The sequence below is a fragment of the Pseudopodoces humilis genome, chromosome 30, assembly GCF_049639895.1.
Source record: "Pseudopodoces humilis isolate 2021_Gansu_Grassland_sample_001 chromosome 30, ASM4963989v1, whole genome shotgun sequence".
Classification (NCBI taxonomy): domain Eukaryota; kingdom Metazoa; phylum Chordata; class Aves; order Passeriformes; family Paridae; genus Pseudopodoces; species Pseudopodoces humilis.
Genome location: NC_142229.1, coordinates 4,133,268 through 4,151,040, shown reverse-complemented (window position 1 = coordinate 4,151,040; position 17,773 = coordinate 4,133,268). Strand labels below are relative to the sequence as shown.

General features: G+C 51.7%; 1 protein-coding gene across 1 annotated transcript; it reads left to right on the top strand.

The window, feature by feature from the left end:
- Nucleotides 1–295: 295 nt before the first annotated feature.
- LOC148182428 (uncharacterized) lies at nucleotides 296–16,972 on the top strand. Its single transcript, XM_088068279.1, has 43 exons — nucleotides 296–363; nucleotides 915–968; nucleotides 1,348–1,512; nucleotides 1,704–1,814; nucleotides 2,290–2,428; nucleotides 2,622–2,935; nucleotides 3,129–3,281; nucleotides 3,503–3,613; nucleotides 3,710–3,848; nucleotides 4,042–4,355; nucleotides 4,549–4,701; nucleotides 4,923–5,033; nucleotides 5,130–5,268; nucleotides 5,462–5,775; nucleotides 5,969–6,121; nucleotides 6,343–6,453; nucleotides 6,550–6,688; nucleotides 6,882–7,195; nucleotides 7,389–7,541; nucleotides 7,763–7,873; nucleotides 7,970–8,108; nucleotides 8,302–8,615; nucleotides 8,809–8,961; nucleotides 9,183–9,293; nucleotides 9,390–9,528; nucleotides 9,722–9,889; nucleotides 9,926–10,035; nucleotides 10,229–10,381; nucleotides 10,603–10,713; nucleotides 10,810–10,948; nucleotides 11,142–11,455; nucleotides 11,649–11,801; nucleotides 12,023–12,133; nucleotides 12,230–12,368; nucleotides 12,562–12,875; nucleotides 13,068–13,220; nucleotides 13,442–13,552; nucleotides 13,649–13,787; nucleotides 13,981–14,288; nucleotides 14,782–14,937; nucleotides 15,162–15,272; nucleotides 16,096–16,234; nucleotides 16,741–16,972. The coding sequence occupies exons 1-43, from the start codon at nucleotides 352–354 to the stop codon at nucleotides 16,833–16,835; spliced, it is 6,990 nt and encodes a 2,329-aa protein (XP_087924405.1). The 5' UTR covers nucleotides 296–351; the 3' UTR covers nucleotides 16,836–16,972.
- Nucleotides 16,973–17,773: the final 801 nt, after the last annotated feature.

Sequence of the window (17,773 nt, the reverse complement as noted above, 5' to 3'; positions counted from 1 at the left end):
TTCTTCTTTAAGCCCCAGGATATTTCCGGACTTAAGTTTGATGTGAATTTTCAAGAGTAAATAGTACATGTTAGAAAAGTACTAAAAACATATTTAATTTTTCACAGCAAATGGATTTCTATTTGATAACTATCAGACTTGAGCAGGTCAAAATGCTCAGAAGTACAATCCTCATGTTTATCAAGTAGTTACACCAGGAAATAATTTTCAGGAACAAGTGACAGGGGAACAAATGACAAAATAATTTTGTTGCAACACTCAGCACTTCCACAGTGAATTCTGAAAACATATAAAAGGTGGAGGGTTCACACTGCTCTTTCTACCTGCAGGAGCATCAGCTCTGCAGTCAGGATGAATCTCCCTGTAAGTATGCATGCTTTTCTTCCTTATAAACTCAAACTTTGATTCAAACCCATTCCTTCATCCCTCACAAGGCTTTCTGCCCCTCTGGAGCACTGAGGCTTTCTCTGGGGACATTTTGCTCCTGCAGAAGGAGCAGCTCAGCCCCTGTTCCCCAGAGGAGCTGAGCAGGGGAGGATTTCTCCAAGCCTTGGCTGTCCATTATTCAGCAAACAGAAAGCCCAGTGCCCATCCCTGCCAAGGCTTCTGCACAGCTGGAGCAGTGCTCTGCTGGATCCAGCCCTTCCCTGCAATGCCAGAGCAGAAGGAATGGAAAAGCTTTCCATTTCCAAACAAGCTGAGATTCAGCTCTTGACAGAGCAAGAGGGAAATGTGTCTGGGGTAAAGCAAGGGTGATTCCCTTTTGGGGCACTGGGGCAATCCCAGGATGAAAGCAAGAAAGGATCCAAGGAGGACCCTGAAACTTCAGATTAGGAAAAGGGAAGGAGGCGTCTCATGACCAGATTTGTCAGCCAGAGCTGCAGTTACACTTTTGGATTTGATTTTCATTTCAGATTTTGGCTGCAGTCCTCCTTGGACTGGTCCTGAATCCAGCCCTTGCTCTATATGTGAGTACAGTGACCAATTTCCCCATGCATGACTGCTCTGCCTCTGTTCCCTGCTTCATGCTTCTCCATTCTCCTTGATTCTGTCTCCACCACTTTCAAGGAAAATAACGAAGCCTTCTCAAGCAGATGAAACTCTAAAGGCACCAGATGACAGGAGTAGGATGCAGCAATGATTCATGGAATCCTTGAAAGGAATTCTTACAGCTTTCTTGCCCAATGCCAATGCCTTGGTTCAGGGTCTGTTTGAAAATACTGAGGGCACAGCTGGCTTTAGTGGGGGGGAGAGAACTTCTTCAATGGTAGCAAGAGTTTATTTAAAAGCACTGGAGACAACACTGACAAATGTTGCCATCTAAAAGTGCCCCATTTGGTTTTGCAGTCTCAGAAGACAAGTCAAAATGGGCAAATCATCTTTGGTGAAGACTCCCAGATCACTATCACTGGTATCTCACAAGGTGTGAGGATCAACAGTCAAACAAGGGTGGCAATAATTGAGCAAAAGACCAGAAATTTATCATGGAAAACCATCTGGAACTACAACAGGGTAAGTGGAAGGGATGGGGATTGTTAAAAAGGTGACCCAGGGATTGGGCTTGTTTCAGTATTCCGATCATTAGAACTTAACAAAGTGGGGTAGAAATTCTGGGCATTCGATACAGTTTTCATCTTGACTTCGACCCAAATTCAACAGCTGGAAAAACTCAATTGTGAATGCTAAATGCTTTTCTTTTACAGGGCATCATTGCAACCAAAGTCACACAACAGAACGCCTGCTACATTTCTGCCATGAACAGAAATGAGATCCCCAGTTTTGATAATCTGGCCCGCCTGGCTGCAGAGAGGAGGGTAAGATTCCAAAAGAGAAGCAGGTTCTTGCATTTAAGTTCACGTGGTGGTTTCTTCATGTGCTTTTTCTTTCTGGAGAGGACCAGGCTGTCTCCAGTGGCAGGATTTCCAGCCTCTCAACACCAATGCAGATTGGAAATTTGTTGCAGGGGCTCTGAGGGGCAAGGATAGAACCCAAATGCTTTGGAGGGAGCCCTGGCTACACAGAGGGGTTTCAGTCCTCTTCTCCTCTTCAGCCCTTTCCTGGCACTTCCACTCCCCCCAGGCCCCCAGTCCTTCACTCCCTGAGAACAAGCTCTGCCTTGGCAGCTGCCTTCAAGGCTTGCTAAACCCTAGGGGCCCCAGGAGATAAAAAGGTGTCCCTAAAGGCACCTTGGACTCCAGGTCCCAGCCCTGACTCACCATTCCAGAGCGAGGAATAGGCCCAGCTCCCAGCAATGTTAATGCTGAATGAACACTGCTTTATCCTGTTTAGAACCAGATTGGTCTGGGAAGACCCAGCAGGAGGATCACCTTTGTCACCAACGGACTGGTCAACAACCTCAGCTCCTACGGCATGGACATCATGGCTATGTGCAGTGGAGTCACCACCTACAGGGCTCAGGAAGTTCACGGTGAGTGCAAGCAGGACAATCCTGACTCTTCCTCAGCTGCCCTTTTTGCCCTTTTGTGGGGCTTGGCTAAGGCACAATTGCTGCTCTTGCCCGCGGGCTCGCACACAAACCAAGGCCTTCAGCACTTGCACCAAGGCTTCGGCACCTCCGCACGTCAGGACTGCAACAGGGGGGGCGATTTTCTCTTTTCCAGTTTTCCAAGGGCCCCAGGTGAATCTGGGATCCTGCATCACCCTCGATGTCCTGAGAGTTGTGGAGCTCAAGTACTGCAATGGCAATGGCAACTGGAATGACAACTGGACTGGCCAGTGGGATCACAACTGGAATCACAACTGGACCGGACAGTGGGATCACAACTGGAATGGACAGTGGGATCACAACTGGAATCACAACTGGACCGGACAGTGGGATCACAACTGGAATGGACAGTGGGATCACAACTGGAATGGCAACTGGACTGGCCAGTGGGATCACAACTGGAATCACAACTGGACTGGCAATTTCCCGGTGAGAAAACCTTTGCCCTTACCTCTCTTCAACCAAGTGCAGGGGCCTCCCGAGCTGCTGCCCAAAGCCAAGCCTGGTGCCCTTCTTCCCTGGCTTCTGCACTGCTTCCATTGTGGCAGGGATGATGGGAACCTTTGGGGACATCACTGTCTCCCTTCAAGGACCAAACCATTCCTTTCCTTTGCCTTTCTAGACTCAGCAGATCCCCGGCGGCATCTTCAACCACACGCAAGTCATCATTGGTGGCCATAACCAAATTGTGACCATCAACAGGCAATGGCGCGTGGCAATCATTGAGCACAAGAGCATCAGCGGCTCCTGGAAAACCATCTGGAACTACAACACGGTGAGTGGCAGGGAGGCTGCTCCTTCCCAAAGCAGACGAGGAGACTGGCTCCTCGTAGAGCCGGCCCAGGGACGGCCACTGATTCCTTATTCTCAGTGCTTGGAGTCCACCACGCGGGCTCCAATCTCTCAGCGCGGGTTATGGTTTCCATCCTGACTTCATGCCACCAGTGACAGCTGGACAAAGCTGAGTGCTGACTGCTGAATCATTTCATTGCACAGGGCGTCATTGCAACCAGAGTCAGGCAGCAGAACGCCTGCTACATTTCCATCATGAACAGAAGCGAGATGCCCCGCTTTGATAATCTGGCGCGGCTGGCACAAGAGAGCAGGGTAAGGTTCCAAAGGAGGAGCAGGTTGCTGAGCCCGGCCATCATCCGGCCATCGCTTCACGGGCCTGCTGAATGAACGCTGCTTCTTCATGTTTAGAACCTGATCGGTCTGGGAAGAGCCAGCAGGAGGATCACCTTTGTCACCAACGGACTGGTCAACAACCTCAGCTCCTACGGCATGGACATCATGGCTATGTGCAGTGGAGTCACCACCTACAGGGCTCAGGAAGTTCACGGTGAGTGCAAGCAGGACAATCCTGACTCTTCCTCAGCTGCCCTTTTTGCCCTTTTGTGGGGCTTGGCTAAGGCACAATTGCTGCTCTTGCCCGCGGGCTCGCACACAAACCAAGGCCTTCAGCACTTGCACCAAGGCTTCGGCACCTCCGCACGTCAGGACTGCAACAGGGGGGGCGATTTTCTCTTTTCCAGTTTTCCAAGGGCCCCAGGTGAATCTGGGATCCTGCATCACCCTCGATGTCCTGAGAGTTGTGGAGCTCAAGTACTGCAATGGCAATGGCAACTGGAATGACAACTGGACTGGCCAGTGGGATCACAACTGGAATCACAACTGGACCGGACAGTGGGATCACAACTGGAATGGACAGTGGGATCACAACTGGAATCAGAACTGGACCGGACAGTGGGATCACAACTGGAATGGACAGTGGGATCACAACTGGAATGGCAACTGGACTGGCCAGTGGGATCACAACTGGAATCACAACTGGACTGGCAATTTCCCGGTGAGAAAACCTTTGCCCTTACCTCTCTTCAACCAAGTGCAGGGGCCTCCCGAGCTGCTGCCCAAAGCCAAGCCTGGTGCCCTTCTTCCCTGGCTTCTGCACTGCTTCCATTGTGGCAGGGACGATGGGAACCTTTGGGGACATCACTGTCTCCCTTCAAGGACCAAACCATTCCTTTCCTTTGCCTTTCTAGACTCAGCAGATCCCCGGCGGCATCTTCAACCACACGCAAGTCATCATTGGTGGCCATAACCAAATTGTGACCATCAACAGGCAATGGCGCGTGGCAATCATTGAGCACAAGAGCATCAGCGGCTCCTGGAAAACCATCTGGAACTACAACACGGTGAGTGGCAGGGAGGCTGCTCCTTCCCAAAGCAGACGAGGAGACTGGCTCCTCGTAGAGCCGGCCCAGGGACGGCCACTGATTCCTTATTCTCAGTGCTTGGAGTCCACCACGCGGGCTCCAATCTCTCAGCGCGGGTTATGGTTTCCATCCTGACTTCATGCCACCAGTGACAGCTGGACAAAGCTGAGTGCTGACTGCTGAATCATTTCATTGCACAGGGCGTCATTGCAACCAGAGTCAGGCAGCAGAACGCCTGCTACATTTCCATCATGAACAGAAGCGAGATGCCCCGCTTTGATAATCTGGCGCGGCTGGCACAAGAGAGCAGGGTAAGGTTCCAAAGGAGGAGCAGGTTGCTGAGCCCGGCCATCATCCGGCCATCGCTTCACGGGCCTGCTGAATGAACGCTGCTTCTTCATGTTTAGAACCTGATCGGTCTGGGAAGAGCCAGCAGGAGGATCACCTTTGTCACCAACGGACTGGTCAACAACCTCAGCTCCTACGGCATGGACATCATGGCTATGTGCAGTGGAGTCACCACCTACAGGGCTCAGGAAGTTCACGGTGAGTGCAAGCAGGACAATCCTGACTCTTCCTCAGCTGCCCTTTTTGCCCTTTTGTGGGGCTTGGCTAAGGCACAATTGCTGCTCTTGCCCGCGGGCTCGCACACAAACCAAGGCCTTCAGCACTTGCACCAAGGCTTCGGCACCTCCGCACGTCAGGACTGCAACAGGGGGGGCGATTTTCTCTTTTCCAGTTTTCCAAGGGCCCCAGGTGAATCTGGGATCCTGCATCACCCTCGATGTCCTGAGAGTTGTGGAGCTCAAGTACTGCAATGGCAATGGCAACTGGAATGACAACTGGACTGGCCAGTGGGATCACAACTGGAATCACAACTGGACCGGACAGTGGGATCACAACTGGACTGGCCAGTGGGATCACAACTGGAATCAGAACTGGACTGGACAGTGGGATCACAACTGGAATGGACAGTGGGATCACAACTGGAATGGCAACTGGACTGGCCAGTGGGATCACAACTGGAATCACAACTGGACTGGCAATTTCCCGGTGAGAAAACCTTTGCCCTTACCTCTCTTCAACCAAGTGCAGGGGCCTCCCGAGCTGCTGCCCAAAGCCAAGCCTGGTGCCCTTCTTCCCTGGCTTCTGCACTGCTTCCATTGTGGCAGGGACGATGGGAACCTTTGGGGACATCACTGTCTCCCTTCAAGGACCAAACCATTCCTTTCCTTTGCCTTTCTAGACTCAGCAGATCCCCGGCGGCATCTTCAACCACACGCAAGTCATCATTGGTGGCCATAACCAAATTGTGACCATCAACAGGCAATGGCGCGTGGCAATCATTGAGCACAAGAGCATCAGCGGCTCCTGGAAAACCATCTGGAACTACAACACGGTGAGTGGCAGGGAGGCTGCTCCTTCCCAAAGCGGACGAGGAGACTGGCTCCTCGTAGAGCCGGCCCAGGGACGGCCACTGATTCCTTATTCTCAGTGCTTGGAGTCCACCACGCGGGCTCCAATCTCTCAGCGCGGGTTATGGTTTCCATCCTGACTTCATGCCACCAGTGACAGCTGGACAAAGCTGAGTGCTGACTGCTGAATCATTTCATTGCACAGGGCGTCATTGCAACCAGAGTCAGGCAGCAGAACGCCTGCTACATTTCCATCATGAACAGAAGCGAGATGCCCCGCTTTGATAATCTGGCGCGGCTGGCACAAGAGAGCAGGGTAAGGTTCCAAAGGAGGAGCAGGTTGCTGAGCCCGGCCATCATCCGGCCATCGCTTCACGGGCCTGCTGAATGAACGCTGCTTCTTCATGTTTAGAACCTGATCGGTCTGGGAAGAGCCAGCAGGAGGATCACCTTTGTCACCAACGGACTGGTCAACAACCTCAGCTCCTACGGCATGGACATCATGGCTATGTGCAGTGGAGTCACCACCTACAGGGCTCAGGAAGTTCACGGTGAGTGCAAGCAGGACAATCCTGACTCTTCCTCAGCTGCCCTTTTTGCCCTTTTGTGGGGCTTGGCTAAGGCACAATTGCTGCTCTTGCCCGCGGGCTCGCACACAAACCAAGGCCTTCAGCACTTGCACCAAGGCTTCGGCACCTCCGCACGTCAGGACTGCAACAGGGGGGGCGATTTTCTCTTTTCCAGTTTTCCAAGGGCCCCAGGTGAATCTGGGATCCTGCATCACCCTCGATGTCCTGAGAGTTGTGGAGCTCAAGTACTGCAATGGCAATGGCAACTGGAATGACAACTGGACTGGCCAGTGGGATCACAACTGGAATCACAACTGGACCGGACAGTGGGATCACAACTGGAATGGACAGTGGGATCACAACTGGAATCAGAACTGGACCGGACAGTGGGATCACAACTGGAATGGACAGTGGGATCACAACTGGAATGGCAACTGGACTGGCCAGTGGGATCACAACTGGAATCACAACTGGACTGGCAATTTCCCGGTGAGAAAACCTTTGCCCTTACCTCTCTTCAACCAAGTGCAGGGGCCTCCCGAGCTGCTGCCCAAAGCCAAGCCTGGTGCACTTCTTCCCTGGCTTCTGCACTGCTTCCATTGTGGCAGGGACGATGGGAACCTTTGGGGACATCACTGTCTCCCTTCAAGGACCAAACCATTCCTTTCCTTTGCCTTTCTAGACTCAGCAGATCCCCGGCGGCATCTTCAACCACACGCAAGTCATCATTGGTGGCCATAACCAAATTGTGACCATCAACAGGCAATGGCGCGTGGCAATCATTGAGCACAAGAGCATCAGCGGCTCCTGGAAAACCATCTGGAACTACAACACGGTGAGTGGCAGGGAGGCTGCTCCTTCCCAAAGCGGACGAGGAGACTGGCTCCTCGTAGAGCCGGCCCAGGGACGGCCACTGATTCCTTATTCTCAGTGCTTGGAGTCCACCACGCGGGCTCCAATCTCTCAGCGCGGGTTATGGCTTCCATCCTGACTTCATGCCACCAGTGACAGCTGGACAAAGCTGAGTGCTGACTGCTGAATCATTTCATTGCACAGGGCGTCATTGCAACCAGAGTCAGGCAGCAGAACGCCTGCTACATTTCCATCATGAACAGAAGCGAGATGCCCCGCTTTGATAATCTGGCGCGGCTGGCACAAGAGAGCAGGGTAAGGTTCCAAAGGAGGAGCAGGTTGCTGAGCCCGGCCATCATCCGGCCATCGCTTCACGGGCCTGCTGAATGAACGCTGCTTCTTCATGTTTAGAACCTGATCGGTCTGGGAAGAGCCAGCAGGAGGATCACCTTTGTCACCAACGGACTGGTCAACAACCTCAGCTCCTACGGCATGGACATCATGGCTATGTGCAGTGGAGTCACCACCTACAGGGCTCAGGAAGTTCACGGTGAGTGCAAGCAGGACAATCCTGACTCTTCCTCAGCTGCCCTTTTTGCCCTTTTGTGGGGCTTGGCTAAGGCACAATTGCTGCTCTTGCCCGCGGGCTCGCACACAAACCAAGGCCTTCAGCACTTGCACCAAGGCTTCGGCACCTCCGCACGTCAGGACTGCAACAGGGGGGGCGATTTTCTCTTTTCCAGTTTTCCAAGGGCCCCAGGTGAATCTGGGATCCTGCATCACCCTCGATGTCCTGAGAGTTGTGGAGCTCAAGTACTGCAATGGCAATGGCAACTGGAATGACAACTGGACTGGCCAGTGGGATCACAACTGGAATCACAACTGGACCGGACAGTGGGATCACAACTGGAATGGACAGTGGGATCACAACTGGAATCAGAACTGGACCGGACAGTGGGATCACAACTGGAATGGCCAGTGGGATCACAACTGGAATGGCAACTGGACTGGCCAGTGGGATCACAACTGGAATCACAACTGGACTGGCAATTTCCCGGTGAGAAAACCTTTGCCCTTACCTCTCTTCAACCAAGTGCAGGGGCCTCCCGAGCTGCTGCCCAAAGCCAAGCCTGGTGCCCTTCTTCCCTGGCTTCTGCACTGCTTCCATTGTGGCAGGGGCGATGGGAACCTTTGGGGACATCACTGTCTCCCTTCAAGGACCAAACCATTCCTTTCCTTTGCCTTTCTAGACTCAGCAGATCCCCGGCGGCATCTTCAACCACACGCAAGTCATCATTGGTGGCCATAACCAAATTGTGACCATCAACAGGCAATGGCGCGTGGCAATCATTGAGCACAAGAGCATCAGCGGCTCCTGGAAAACCATCTGGAACTACAACACGGTGAGTGGCAGGGAGGCTGCTCCTTCCCAAAGCGGACGAGGAGACTGGCTCCTCGTAGAGCCGGCCCAGGGACGGCCACTGATTCCTTATTCTCAGTGCTTGGAGTCCACCACGCGGGCTCCAATCTCTCAGCGCGGGTTATGGTTTCCATCCTGACTTCATGCCACCAGTGACAGCTGGAGAAAGCTGAGTGCTGACTGCTGAATCATTTCATTGCACAGGGCGTCATTGCAACCAGAGTCAGGCAGCAGAACGCCTGCTACATTTCCATCATGAACAGAAGCGAGATGCCCCGCTTTGATAATCTGGCGCGGCTGGCACAAGAGAGCAGGGTAAGGTTCCAAAGGAGGAGCAGGTTGCTGAGCCCGGCCATCATCCGGCCATCGCTTCACGGGCCTGCTGAATGAACGCTGCTTCTTCATGTTTAGAACCTGATCGGTCTGGGAAGAGCCAGCAGGAGGATCACCTTTGTCACCAACGGACTGGTCAACAACCTCAGCTCCTACGGCATGGACATCATGGCTATGTGCAGTGGAGTCACCACCTACAGGGCTCAGGAAGTTCACGGTGAGTGCAAGCAGGACAATCCTGACTCTTCCTCAGCTGCCCTTTTTGCCCTTTTGTGGGGCTTGGCTAAGGCACAATTGCTGCTCTTGCCCGCGGGCTCGCACACAAACCAAGGCCTTCAGCACTTGCACCAAGGCTTCGGCACCTCCGCACGTCAGGACTGCAACAGGGGGGGCGATTTTCTCTTTTCCAGTTTTCCAAGGGCCCCAGGTGAATCTGGGATCCTGCATCACCCTCGATGTCCTGAGAGTTGTGGAGCTCAAGTACTGCAATGGCAATGGCAACTGGAATGACAACTGGACTGGCCAGTGGGATCACAACTGGAATCACAACTGGACCGGACAGTGGGATCACAACTGGAATGGACAGTGGGATCACAACTGGAATCAGAACTGGACTGGACAGTGGGATCACAACTGGAATGGACAGTGGGATCACAACTGGAATGGCAACTGGACTGGCCAGTGGGATCACAACTGGAATCACAACTGGACTGGCAATTTCCCGGTGAGAAAACCTTTGCCCTTACCTCTCTTCAACCAAGTGCAGGGGCCTCCCGAGCTGCTGCCCAAAGCCAAGCCTGGTGCCCTTCTTCCCTGGCTTCTGCACTGCTTCCATTGTGGCAGGGACGATGGGAACCTTTGGGGACATCACTGTCTCCCTTCAAGGACCAAACCATTCCTTTCCTTTGCCTTTCTAGACTCAGCAGATCCCCGGCGGCATCTTCAACCACACGCAAGTCATCATTGGTGGCCATAACCAAATTGTGACCATCAACAGGCAATGGCGCGTGGCAATCATTGAGCACAAGAGCATCAGCGGCTCCTGGAAAACCATCTGGAACTACAACACGGTGAGTGGCAGGGAGGCTGCTCCTTCCCAAAGCGGACGAGGAGACTGGCTCCTCGTAGAGCCGGCCCAGGGACGGCCACTGATTCCTTATTCTCAGTGCTTGGAGTCCACCACGCGGGCTCCAATCTCTCAGCGCGGGTTATGGTTTCCATCCTGACTTCATGCCACCAGTGACAGCTGGACAAAGCTGAGTGCTGACTGCTGAATCATTTCATTGCACAGGGCGTCATTGCAACCAGAGTCAGGCAGCAGAACGCCTGCTACATTTCCATCATGAACAGAAGCGAGATGCCCCGCTTTGATAATCTGGCGCGGCTGGCACAAGAGAGCAGGGTAAGGTTCCAAAGGAGGAGCAGGTTGCTGAGCCCGGCCATCATCCGGCCATCGCTTCACGGGCCTGCTGAATGAACGCTGCTTCTTCATGTTTAGAACCTGATCGGTCTGGGAAGAGCCAGCAGGAGGATCACCTTTGTCACCAACGGACTGGTCAACAACCTCAGCTCCTACGGCATGGACATCATGGCTATGTGCAGTGGAGTCACCACCTACAGGGCTCAGGAAGTTCACGGTGAGTGCAAGCAGGACAATCCTGACTCTTCCTCAGCTGCCCTTTTTGCCCTTTTGTGGGGCTTGGCTAAGGCACAATTGCTGCTCTTGCCCGCGGGCTCGCACACAAACCAAGGCCTTCAGCACTTGCACCAAGGCTTCGGCACCTCCGCACGTCAGGACTGCAACAGGGGGGGCGATTTTCTCTTTTCCAGTTTTCCAAGGGCCCCAGGTGAATCTGGGATCCTGCATCACCCTCGATGTCCTGAGAGTTGTGGAGCTCAAGTACTGCAATGGCAATGGCAACTGGAATGACAACTGGACTGGCCAGTGGGATCACAACTGGAATCACAACTGGACCGGACAGTGGGATCACAACTGGAATGGACAGTGGGATCACAACTGGAATCACAACTGGACTGGACAGTGGGATCACAACTGGAATGGCCAGTGGGATCACAACTGGAATGGCAACTGGACTGGCCAGTGGGATCACAACTGGAATCACAACTGGACTGGCAATTTCCCGGTGAGAAAACCTTTGCCCTTACCTCTCTTCAACCAAGTGCAGGGGCCTCCCGAGCTGCTGCCCAAAGCCAAGCCTGGTGCCCTTCTTCCCTGGCTTCTGCACTGCTTCCATTGTGGCAGGGACGATGGGAACCTTTGGGGACATCACTGTCTCCCTTCAAGGACCAAACCATTCCTTTCCTTTGCCTTTCTAGACTCAACAGATCCCCGGCGGCATCTTCAACCACACGCAAGTCATCATTGGTGGCCATAACCAAATTGTGACCATCAACAGGCAATGGCGCGTGGCAATCATTGAGCACAAGAGCATCAGCGGCTCCTGGAAAACCATCTGGAACTACAACACGGTGAGTGGCAGGGAGGCTGCTCCTTCCCAAAGCGGAGGAGGAGACTGGCTCCTCGTAGAGCCGGCCCAGGGACGGCCACTGATTCCTTATTCTCAGTGCTTGGAGTCCACCACGCGGGCTCCAATCTCTCAGCGCGGGTTATGGTTTCCATCCTGACTTCATGCCACCAGTGACAGCTGGACAAAGCTGAGTGCTGACTGCTGAATCATTTCATTGCACAGGGCGTCATTGCAACCAGAGTCAGGCAGCAGAACGCCTGCTACATTTCCATCATGAACAGAAGCGAGATGCCCCGCTTTGATAATCTGGCACGGCTGGCACAAGAGAGCAGGGTAAGGTTCCAAAGGAGGAGCAGGTTGCTGAGCCCGGCCATCATCCGGCCATCGCTTCACGGGCCTGCTGAATGAACGCTGCTTCTTCATGTTTAGAACCTGATCGGTCTGGGAAGAGCCAGCAGGAGGATCACCTTTGTCACCAACGGACTGGTCAACAACCTCAGCTCCTACGGCATGGACATCATGGCTATGTGCAGTGGAGTCACCACCTACAGGGCTCAGGAAGTTCACGGTGAGTGCAAGCAGGACAATCCTGACTCTTCCTCAGCTGCCCTTTTTGCCCTTTTGTGGGGCTTGGCTAAGGCACAATTGCTGCTCTTGCCCGCGGGCTCGCACACAAACCAAGGCCTTCAGCACTTGCACCAAGGCTTCGGCACCTCCGCACGTCAGGACTGCAACAGGGGGGGCGATTTTCTCTTTTCCAGTTTTCCAAGGGCCCCAGGTGAATCTGGGATCCTGCATCACCCTCGATGTCCTGAGAGTTGTGGAGCTCAAGTACTGCAATGGCAATGGCAACTGGAATGACAACTGGACTGGCCAGTGGGATCACAACTGGAATCACAACTGGACCGGACAGTGGGATCACAACTGGAATGGACAGTGGGATCACAACTGGAATCACAACTGGACTGGACAGTGGGATCACAACTGGAATGGCCAGTGGGATCACAACTGGAATGGCAACTGGACTGGCCAGTGGGATCACAACTGGAATCACAACTGGACTGGCAATTTCCCGGTGAGAAAACCTTTGCCCTTACCTCTCTTCAACCAAGTGCAGGGGGTCCCGAGCTGCTGCCCAAAGCCAAGCCTGGTGCCCTTCTTCCCTGGCTTCTGCACTGCTTCCATTGTGGCAGGGACGATGGGAACCTTTGGGGACATCACTGTCTCCCTTCAAGGACCAAACCATTCCTTTCCTTTGCCTTTCTAGACTCAACAGATCCCCGGCGGCATCTTCAACCACACGCAAGTCATCATTGGTGGCCATAACCAAATTGTGACCATCAACAGGCAATGGCGCGTGGCAATCATTGAGCACAAGAGCATCAGCGGCTCCTGGAAAACCATCTGGAACTACAACACGGTGAGTGGCAGGGAGGCTGCTCCTTCCCAAAGCGGACGAGGAGACTGGCTCCTCGTAGAGCCGGCCCAGGGACGGCCACTGATTCCTTATTCTCAGTGCTTGGAGTCCACCACGCGGGCTCCAATCTCTCAGCGCGGGTTATGGTTTCCATCCTGACTTCATGCCACCAGTGACAGCTGGACAAAGCTGAGTGCTGACTGCTGAATCATTTCATTGCACAGGGCGTCATTGCAACCAGAGTCAGGCAGCAGAACGCCTGCTACATTTCCATCATGAACAGAAGCGAGATGCCCCGCTTTGATAATCTGGCGCGGCTGGCACAAGAGAGCAGGGTAAGGTTCCAAAGGAGGAGCAGGTTGCTGAGCCCGGCCATCATCCGGCCATCGCTTCACGGGCCTGCTGAATGAACGCTGCTTCTTCATGTTTAGAACCTGATCGGTCTGGGAAGAGCCAGCAGGAGGATCACCTTTGTCACCAACGGACTGGTCAACAACCTCAGCTCCTACGGCATGGACATCATGGCTATGTGCAGTGGAGTCACCACCTACAGGGCTCAGGAAGTTCACGGTGAGTGCAAGCAGGACAATCCTGACTCTTCCTCAGCTGCCCTTTTTGCCCTTTTGTGGGGCTTGGCTAAGGCACAATTGCTGCTCTTGCCCGCGGGCTCGCACACAAACCAAGGCCTTCAGCACTTGCACCAAGGCTTCGGCACCTCCGCACGTCAGGACTGCAACAGGGGGGGCGATTTTCTCTTTTCCAGTTTTCCAAGGGCCCCAGGTGAATCTGGGATCCTGCATCACCCTCGATGTCCTGAGAGTTGTGGAGCTCAAGTACTGCAATGGCAATGGCAACTGGAATGACAACTGGACTGGCCAGTGGGATCACAACTGGAATCACAACTGGACCGGACAGTGGGATCACAACTGGAATCAAAACTGGACTGGACAGTGGGATAACAACTGGAATAACAATTGGAATGACAACATCAATGGAAATTGGAATGGAAAGTGGAATATCACTGGCAACTGGAATGGAAATTGGAATGGGAACTGGCCATGCAATTTCCCGGTGAGAAAACCTTTGCCCTTACCTCTCTTCAACCAAGTGCAGGGGCTCCCGAGCTGCTGCCCAAAGCCAAGCCTGGTGCCCTTCTTCCCTGGTTTCTGCTCTTTGCAGAGGTTCCTGCTTGAGGCTGCAAATGCTCACCCAGAGCAATGCGGGAGTAGAGGTTTCCATCCAAGAGCTTGAGCGTGGATTTCCTCTGGCCACTGCTCTTGCTCTCCTCAGCCTCTCAAGGCAGCAGCTGACAGCTTTCAGATGTGGCAATGAACCACTGATACCATGGAGAGACTTCTTATGGCTTCTGCCAGACACCAAGGCCTATTTTCTGTTTTTTATTTAAAATATCTCCTCCTCTTTTCAAATCCGACCTCCACCGCCGTCTCTGCCTGAATCTGACTGCTTATTGTTTTCTTGCACCGACTTTTTGTAACTGTAATATGTGAGACTTACCTACTCGCTCAGTCTGATCATATTTCATAAGGTTTTCTTGTCTCAGCAGAACTGTAACAACCAACAAATCATCCCTGGTCAAGGTTCCCACATCTCCATCTCCGGTGTCTCACAAAGCATGAGCGTCAGTAGCCAAACAATGGAGGCAATCATTGAGCAGAAGAGCAACCGCATTTCCTGGAAAACCATCTGGAACTACAACACCGTGAGTGCCAGGGGAGGGCTTTGTGCAATAAAAAAGATTGAAGGAGATTGGCTCCTCATTCAACATCCCCAGTGATGGGGATTATTTTCTTTCTTTTAAATTTTGCAGCCCATGATATGGTGTAGAAACTGTCAGTGTTTGTTATTGTTTCAATCCAAACTTTATTCCAATGTTAACAGTTGGAAACAACTGTACCGTGAGTGCTCAATAATTTCATTTTGCAGGGTATCATTGCAACAAAAGTGATGCAAACGAGAACGTGCTACATTTCCACCATGAACAGGAGTGAGATGCCCACCTTTGCTGCACTGGTCAGAGTGGCTGCAGAGAGGAGGGTAAGAATTTAATGGAGGAATCACTTGGAGTGTTGCTCGGTGTTTGAAAATAAACAGATGTGGAAGACTGTTATTTTCAAAGACTTTTAAACCTTTAGGAATTTAGAAGTTATTTATATCACGCTATTAATTATGTAGTTTAACTTATTTTGATTTCTATTTTATTTTAAAGGGTTAAAAAATAAGCTCTTTTAGGTGAAGGTTTCTCATTTTTAATTAATGTTGTAGATATCCTGGGTAATTTTTACATTTTTTGCAATGAGTTTTTAATAGTCTCTTATGACCCTTTTTAATAATCTCTTATGACCCAAGAGTGTAGATGTTTGGTGAGGTACTCTTTATAATCTTCCATTTAGATTATAAAATCTAAATGGATTGATAAGATTTATAATATTTCATTCCATAATCTTCAAGCAAACTGGAGACACCAGTGGCAGGATTTCCAGCCTCTCAACACCAATGCAGATTGGAAATTTGTTGCAGGGGCTCTGAGGGGCAAGGGCAGAACCCAAATGCTTTGGAGGGAGCCCTGGCTACACAGAGGGGTTTCAGTCCTCTTCTCCTCTTCAGCCCTTTCCTGGCACTTCCACTCCCCCCAGGCCCCCTGTCCTTCACTCCCTGAGAACAAGCTCTGCCTTGGCAGCTGCCTTCAAGGCTTGCTAAACCCCACAGGAGACAAAAAGGTGTCCCTAAAGGCACCTTGGACTCCAGGTCCCAGCCCTGAGTCACCATTCCAGAGCGAGGAATAGGCCCAGCTCATACCACTCATCTTGCTGAATTTTTATTTTTAGAATTTTTATGTTTTTATGATTTTCATGTTTAGAACCTGATCAACCTTGGAAGACCCAGCAGGAGGATCACCTTTGTCACCAACGGGTTGGTCAGCAACCTCAGCTCCTACGGGGCACACGTCTTCTCCATGTGCAGTGGGCTCCCCACCTACAGGGCTCAGGAGGTTCAGGGTGAGTGCAAACAAAGGAATTCCTTCTCTGAGTGCCCTGGAATTTGTTTCCCTTGGGGAAATGCACAATTGCTGCTTTTCCACTTTGAGATGCACAGAAAACTTTGGGCTTCAGCAGCTGGACAAAGGGTTTGACATCCCCACAGCTCAGGACTGAATCAGGCTGAGTCACAGCCCCCATAAATGATCTGATCTATCCCATTACCACCCCTTGCTGTGAAATTAATCTGGTTTAGGTTATTGTGCAGGATTTTACACGTTGATGTCCTCTGCAATGCTTCCACTAAGAGAAAGGGCAGCTCTAGGTACCAATGTTCTCTCATTTCTCTACCACAGACCCAGTGTGGTTTCATCACTTCAGAGAGACTTTGTCTATTAAATGATTTCTTGTACAGCAATTATGGACAGCCTAGTTCACTTCAAGCAACAAAAATGAGCTCTCATTGATTACCTAAGAACATTCTCCCTAAGAACTGATTGTGATTTTCTGTTTGTTTTTTTTTGAAGGACCCCTGTACAACCAACAATCGTGCACTACCCTCGACATCCTGAGACTTGTGGAGCTGAGGTACTGCAGTGGCCATGGACACATCCTGAACTGAGATCCAGCCTTCAGAGGCCCAAAACCAGCCCTGATGCTGCTCTTCCCTGACATCCCCTCTTTCAAGAGCTTTGTTCTTGATGGTTCAGATGCTGAAACACATCATTGTGCTTCCAATTAAAAACCTTTTGCAGATAACCCCCTGGCTGGTTTCTCATTGCTCTAGCCTTCAATCATCTTTGAAACTTCCATGGAAATATTTGGATTGTCTCCCCTCTGCCCCATTTGAGCCCTTCAAATGCTCTTTCCAGGACAGAGAGCTGGGCAAGCCCAGGCTGTGCGTGGTACACAGGCACTCACACTCAGCACCTTCCTTCCCTGGTTGGGGAAAGATGCCTCACATTACAAATCTTGATTCAGGGGGCACAAAAGGCAGAAAGAAAGAAGGGAAAAGCAGTGAATTTGCCTTTTTTAGGGGAAGGGGAGTCTCCTTTGTGGGATTTACAGAGTTGTTCTGCTCCTAAAACAAGGCAAAGTTGGGATTCCTGTGCTCTGCTGCTGATTAGAATTTCTTTTTCCATCTCAAAGCAGTGACTGTTAAATGCACTGAGCTTACCATGAGCAGTTTTCTCTCACTTCCCTGTATGCAGTGAATTCAATCAGGCAGGTATCAAAGCCTCATCTTATCAGAGCACTTCCCCAGGAAACTCGTCATGCTCCTGTGGACACAGGGCACCTGCCAATAAGGCAAACCCATTTTCAGATTTAACTTTGGGATATTATGTATAAAAAGTAAGAGTACACATCAATTACCAGCAGAGCTGGCCTGGCCTACCATCCAAATGAAGTTGCCTGTAAGTATACCTATCACTTTCTCATCAAACTCTTAAGGCTGGGCAGCTTTTAAATGCTTTTAAATACTCCCCATGTGCACTCATCTTTCTCATCAAAATCCTTTAGAATGGAAGTTTGGAGCAGTTCTATGTCCAAGGGAATGTC